Source organism: Oncorhynchus mykiss, chromosome 30, assembly GCF_057628025.1.
Source record: "Oncorhynchus mykiss isolate SJ-2025 chromosome 30, ASM5762802v1, whole genome shotgun sequence".
Classification (NCBI taxonomy): Eukaryota; Metazoa; Chordata; class Actinopteri; order Salmoniformes; family Salmonidae; genus Oncorhynchus; species Oncorhynchus mykiss.
Window position 1 is genome coordinate 14,620,474 of NC_143051.1, and position 7,253 is coordinate 14,627,726.

The 7,253-nt window shown below is 41.8% G+C and overlaps 1 protein-coding gene across 1 annotated transcript; it reads left to right on the top strand.

Moving 5' to 3' along the window:
* The first annotated feature begins 446 nt into the window (after positions 1-446).
* Positions 447-7,050, top strand: LOC110487974 (transformer-2 protein homolog alpha). The gene is made up of 9 exons (XM_021559905.3): positions 447-883; positions 2,346-2,473; positions 2,594-2,738; positions 3,245-3,304; positions 3,520-3,708; positions 4,728-4,843; positions 5,429-5,611; positions 6,089-6,159; positions 6,289-7,050. The coding sequence occupies exons 1-9, from the start codon at positions 848-850 to the stop codon at positions 6,297-6,299; spliced, it is 939 nt and encodes a 312-aa protein (XP_021415580.1). The 5' UTR covers positions 447-847; the 3' UTR covers positions 6,300-7,050.
* Positions 7,051-7,253: the final 203 nt, after the last annotated feature.

A 7,253-nucleotide genomic window follows, 5' to 3' on the forward strand; every position in this document is an offset into this window, starting at 1 on the left:
ATGTGATAATTTGACCCCTATTAATTATTTCACGTATTCATTAGACCCCGAGAATCAAATGAGGTGACATGAAATGCTTAGTAAAATACTTATGTGAAATGTGTCTTATCTGACTGATGTTTGCATTGTGTACTATTTTCCTGTTCCTATTTCTTGGGTTTTCTATTCAACACTGAGAGACAAATATCCATCAATGGTCAAATGGGTAGAGTTGCAATGGCTTACTATGGTACACATTTGATGACCATTTGGGTCATACAGCAATGGAACACTATTGTAATACCATAGCTACATCTCAAATCAAATTGTCACATGCTTTTAAAAAAAAAGTACTTGTTTTTTATTTATTATTAACTGCTTTGTTAGTTAGGGGCTCATAATTAGCATTTCACTGTAAGGTTGTACCTGTTGTAGTCGGCGCATGTGACAATTTGATTTGATTTGATTTTGCTTCATAAACAACCGGTTTAGACTAACAGTGCTATGCTTACTTACGGGCCCTTCCCAACAATACTGAGGGGGGAAAAATAGAAATAATAGAAAAATAATAACACGAGGAATTAGTACACAATGATTAACGATAACTTGGCTAGTCAAGATTCTCAGTTGATTGTCATTCATAGGCCTACAAGATTTTCACTTGCATTTGGATGGACTACTATGGAACCGCCATCAGTATCAAAAGGCGTGGCAGGAATCACGATGACGTCGGCACAGTCTTCAGTTTATAAACAAATTGCAGTGTCCGCCATCTTGTTACACCGCGAGAAAGAGCAGCACAAAGGAGGACGCGGTTATTTTGTCTGAACACGTAGCGAGCTATATCGTTAGCTATTCTAATTACAAAATGAGTGACCTAGAGGATGGACACTTTGATGGACGAGTAAGTATTAACGTGCAACGGAAACCAAAATAATGTCTTATCGTTCCTCTCTTTTGCTGACATAGCTAGCTAACGTTAGCTAGTTACGGTTGTTATCAGTTGATTCGTTAGTAAGTTAACGCTGTGGCTTGCTAGCTAATTTGCGAGTTTAGTTTGTAATTTAAAATAAAAAGTAGTTAGATTGCAACTTAAAATGTTCCTCACACAATTGTAAGATTGCTGGGTTAACGAGATGAACTCAACATTATTCTTCTAAATGAAACAGATTAGCTAACTAACGTTACCTTTCGCTATTTGTTGCCAGCTGAACAATACAATAGCTAGCAAGCTAATTTACCTAGCTAAGTGGCTAACGACGTTATCGGACATGACGCTACCGGTGTCGTAAATGCAACGTTATACACGTTACACAACTAACGTTAGCTGTTGCTAGGTTCTAGCTAGCTCCCAGGTAAGTTTGGTGGAAGCCTTTGTCGCAATAGTAAGTTGCAGTCAAGCAATCGGAGCTTCAAGCCACTTCCTGTAGTGTAGTTAAATAAGTTAGAGGTAGCAAGTGGTGAGACAACTGTTATCTCACAATGTTAATTTACTCGGTGTGCTACAACTATGTATTGCAGAAAGAAAAAAAACTATGTGTTGTAGTCATCATCACTGAAGTTGTAGGGTAATACAACATTTCTGCAAGTCAAGTACTTGTCCTGCTACAGATACTGTATACATTATTATTTAACGAAAGATCTTATTTTTCTATAAATTCATGATCTTTAATTTTATTAAATGTTCTTTTTTCATTAAGGTTAATGATCGTGAAGGATTTGAAGAGTTTTATCCAAGAATGTGGAAGAAAATATCCAAGAATAAACGAAGCCTTATGAAAAACAGTTACAGAGCAGAACATAGATGTGGGAAGGGGAAAAATCAATGAAACTGGAAGATTGGTGGTCAGATATAGAAGCGCTTGCAGTATGTATGACTAAAGGTGGAAATTGTTTCTATTTGGGGAAGAGAGAACCCGGAATCAGAAAATGAAAACTGAAAAAAGAAGAACGACGAAGAACAGTAGAATTCCTGAGAGAAGGAAGTAGAGTATTTAAAGAAACTGGAAGAAAGAATGAATGTGTCCCTAGGTTAAGTAAATGTATGGTATATGTTCCAAGTGTCTTTACACTACTATGCTCCCTTTCTATAGATAAAACATGCATGATGACTAGTTTGACCCAGGTAGAAGAAACGAGACATGGCATTTGTTAACATTATGACAGGGTTCTAGCAAATGATTATTTCAATTGGAGGATTTTTTCCCCTTCTCTATCACATGTAATAGACGTGGTGGAGCGCTAACCTTTTCCTCCACAGTGTATGCGCTCTAGTTGTGTATGTCTGACTTTGAACAGTTGCTTGTCTGTTCCTGTGTGTGTAAGTAAAAGGGGCCCTTTTTAACATGCGGTTACTGTAACATTAGGACTCTCGCTCCCCATCCAAATCGGACCGTGGCAGTCCTGTTCGGGTCAAGTCGGAGAGCAGGTCCGGGTCGCCGAGCCCATCCCGGGTCGCCAAACACTCAGAGTCTCGGTCCCGCTCTAAGTCCAGGTGAGTCTGTCCTCCTGTTATTGGAACCCCCACTTCCTATCTCATTGATTCCATTCTCTTTGTGAAGGGTAATGTCAAATTTTGCTTTTGCTTAACTTGACAGTAAAATCCTTTCTCCAGGTCTCACTCTCGTAGGCACTCTAACCGCCGGTACAGCCGCTCTCGCTCCCCCTCCAACCGGAAGAAGTCCCGCTCCTACAGCCCGGAATACCGGAAGAAGAAGAGCCAGAGTGCATCGCCTAACCGCCGCCACCCCAGCAGCAGGGTGAGTGACACATCATTTACAGGTCAGGGTCTGGCTGCCGATGGGGGTAGAGCAGTACCTTCTCCTCGGTAACCACCTGACATTTCAGATATTTGTTGTAGCCCTAAACTGGCACACCTTATTCAACTAGTTATGGGCTTGTTGAGTAAGTTAACTAGTTAAACCAGGTGGGCCAGTTTAGGGATACAACAGATATGTTATCTGCTGGTTACCAAGAAGACCGTTGGGAAACTCTGTGGTAGAGTACCGCTGTGTTGTATAGAAAATACAATTGTCAGATGGGTTTAATGGCTTGCAGCTGCTTTATGGGATTTGATTACGGTGTGTGTACGTAGTTTATGATAGGAATGTTTGAGACAGTTTGATGTATAGGTAGCACGTTCATTTACCAGTTAGTATTCCTATACTGCTCTTGTCCTGACCCCTCATGTATTGTTTGTTACAGGAAACAGAATGTGGCATATTTAATAACCCCTCTTATTAACCCTCCCTCTCTTTGTCAATAGAGCCATGACTTCAGAAAAGAGACATTCAGTCAGGGAGCGGGAGGTGGTGAGGATGCCAGGGTATGTACATCTTCTTACCGTGATGCCTTCTACATAGTGTTTTAACGCAGTGGGCCACAGCATGCAATGTTTGTGGTTTGGCAGCATGGTCACATTTATGCCTCGTGTGTGTGTGACTGAGACGAAGAGTGTGAGGGCATAGATTGCATGCTACACCTAGTGGTAATGTAATGTTCATATCAGCTGCTGTGAACTCTGATCCCTTTGACCTCCAGGCGAACCCTGACCCCAACCAGTGTCTGGGGGTGTTTGGACTGAGCTTGTACACCACGGAGAAGGACCTGAGGGAGGTATTTGGCCGGTACGGCCCTTTGGCTGGGGTTAATGTGGTCTATGACCAGCGCACCGGGCGCTCCCGTGGCTTCGCCTTTGTCTACTTCGAGAGGATCGCCGATTCCAAGGAGGTATGGGACAAACAGAGCAGTCTGGGCATCTTTCTCAAAGGCCCTTCCCCTCAGAACTTATCCAATGGGTTTTGAGAAGGTGAGAATGCCAGGAATCAAGAAAATATTAATTGAGAAAGAGCCATGGATTAAGAAGCACATGATGGGTCCTATTTAAAATGTATTTTGTTATAAGAAGTAATGTTGTTGATCATGTTGTGATACACCTAAGAACTGATGGTAACTTTGCTTTTGGTGCCATCAATGGCCTTATTTCTCGGTTCTTAAAGATGTAAAATGTTCAATACGCCTGTTATGCTAATTCGCCTGGCACCATTGATATTGTACACGGACTAGTCTGAACACTGTAGTTTCGTTTTCATATTGTGACTCGTGGTTGTGTGATTACTCGTAAGCACCACTGGGTGTCAGTCTTGCCACTCACATGAAGTGGTACAAGTGACATGGAGAACTCATCACTGTAATGAAGGTTCAGTCTAATCCCAGAGGCCCAACATCGCGAGACTTCCGGCAATGCTTGTGAAGCAGACTGGGGGTTTGAGACGTAAAACGTTTCCTTAGTTGTTCATTTTCACCATTTAAAGGCACAACTTATGTTTGAGACAATGTCTTAAGTAGCTGAACATGTTACTACTCCAACCTCCTAAAAGTGACAAACTGTCATCAAATATGACTTTCTTGGGTGCCTTTGATTTGACAGCCTGCGCAGTTCGGCGTGAGACAACCGTTTGTCCCGATGGCTTGTTTCAACACATGCGCTTGGCTAGCCACTGTCGCCATGACGTCGCCTACACTCCTATTGCAGAAGCAGTTTCTACATATCTTCACGCTGAACCATCTTTGGTTCAGCGTTGGCCCAATGGGATGGTTTAATACTGTGCTCAGTGTTAAAATACAAACCTATTCTATTTTTCTTTACCTCAATTATTTCCCTGTACTTGTAGAACCCATGAGATGGAGCTCATTTTCAGTGGTGGATTTTTAAACTGCTGTCTTTTTGTACCTCTTTGTTTTCCTAGGCAATGGAGCGGGCCAACGGTATGGAGCTGGATGGGAGACGCATTAGGGTGGACTTCTCTATCACCAAGAGGGCCCACACCCCTACGCCTGGCATCTACATGGGCCGACCCACGCAGTAAGTATAGGATGGCGAATCTCTGCTCATAGTGTGGTTTTATGCAGATTTCCACCTGTCTTGCTATAACTGTCTCCTGTGTGTATTGCTGTTTTATCTTCTTGGATGGTCTGGTGTGAAGTGGTGATACCGGGGGATAAGATGACTTAGTTTATTGGCCTGGTGTGAAGTGGTGATACTGGGGGATGACTTAGTTTATTGGCCTGGTGTGAAGTGGTGATACTGGGAAATTACTTAGTTTATTGGCCTGGTGTGAAGTGGTGATACTGGGAAATGACTTAGTTTATTGGCCTGGTGTGAAGTGGTGATACTGGGAAATTACTTAGTTTATTGGCCTGGTGTGAAGTGGTGATACTGGGAAATTACTTAGTTTATTGGCCTGGTGTGAAGTGGTGATACTGGGAAATTACTTAGTTTATTGGCCTGGTGTGAAGTGGTGATACTGTGGGATGACTTAGTTTATTGGGAGTTATGAGCTGTGTCTGAAGTGGCACCCCATCCCCTATATAGGGAATCTGGTGCCATTTTGGACGTAGCCAGTGTTGTGATTGAGGACATCTTAACACTTGTTGTCCCTTTCCTCAGTAATGGTGGCGGGGGGGAGCGAAACAATGGTGGCGGCAGCAGCGGTGGTGGAGGGAGGAGGGGACGGGACTCGTACGACCGATACGACGATCGACGCGGTGGCGGGTACGACCGTGGATATGACCGTGGATACGACCGGGGAGACCGGGGATATGACAGATATGATGAGTATGACAAGTACAGGTGAGTGATACTCAAGATGTTGACTTCTTTCAATAGATTCACATTCACCTCGGTTAGCTATGACTATACACTACCAGTCAAAAGTTTGGACACCTACTCATTCAAGGTTTTTATTTTTTACTGTTTTCTACATTGTAGAATAATAGTGAAAACATCAGCTATAAAATAACACATGGAATCATGTACTAACCAAAAGTGTTAAATGAATCAAAATATATTTTTGATTCTTCAAAGTAGCCTGCCTTTGACAGATTTGCACTCTTGGCATAGTAAAAATAAAATAAAAACCCTGGAATGAGTAGGTGTTAACTTTTAACTGGTACTGTATTTGGAATACAAATGAACATATTGAAAACTCGTTAACACTGTTGGTGTTCTTCAGGTTAAATATGAGGGGATGAATGGGGTTACTTGTCCTGTTGGGGTATTGTGAGTTATTCCTCTCACTAGTATAAATCTGTTCTCTCTGTCCTTCAGTCGCAGGCGCTCTCCCTCACCTTACTACAGTAGATACAGGTCACGCTCCAGGTCTCGCTCATACAGCCCACGTAAGTACACATGTCCACACACACCTCAAAAGCCATTGTTCCACTCTTAACTATACTCAGTTTGATGTCTGAGGGACTCACAATTACATGAAGCCTATCACACTAACATGGATCCTTGTCTCTTTACAGGACGATACTAACAAACTTTCATCAAGGTCAAGTTTTTTTTCCGTTTTTTTTCGTTAAGCACATTGGAACAGAGCGGATCGGGAGCGTTGTCAAGCCAACTGAAGTGTATGTCAACAGACGAAGCGCCTCTGCAAGAAAGTCAGTTTGTAAGAAGTCTTGTTTACGTGCTGTAGATGTCTTTATTTTTTTACTTTGATGCATCCATGTAGTGTCTGTGCTGAAGACCGAGGAGAGTAATGAAACTCGTGCCCGTCTGAGTATCTTTTAAAACACTCCCTTCTCTTCAGATTGTCACTGATCTATAAGTGACTGGATAAATTGAATTGCTGTGTTGCTTTCAAGGCTGGATCGCTTTCACCAATTCAGCCATGTCAGATCAGTTGTTACCTCGAAGGAAAGAAGGATGTTCAATATTCAAACGGGTTTATTGGTTTTGACAGTAAATGTGAAATTGATCAAGTATCATTGGTTTGAGGAGGGTCTTTGTTATTACGTTTCGGATGTTATTGGGATATCCTCCAGAGATGTTTATTTTGATGTTTTTATGGAAATAATAAAACCGAATCCTTAATGTAAATGTATTTTAATTCTGAATTCAAAGTTAAGCTGTGTGACGGTATCATTCAGAAGAGTTGTCTCTGGGATCCGCATGGCAATACAGATCTTTGAATGAAAGTTTTGGTTGATTTTATGTACTTGTTTTACCTGTTTGAGCAATAAAGATAAGTGGTGAAATACACTGAACAAAAATATAAAAGCAATGTCACTGAGTTACAGTTCATATAAGGAAATCAGTCAATTGAAATAAATTAATTAGGCTCTAATCTATAGATCTCACATGACTGGGATTAGATGCCCCAACAACAAAAAAAGTAGGGGCGAAGTTAGTACACATCGATCCCAAACATGCTCAATGGGTGGTGACATGTCTGCCATGGAAGAACTGGGGCATTTTCAGCTTCCAA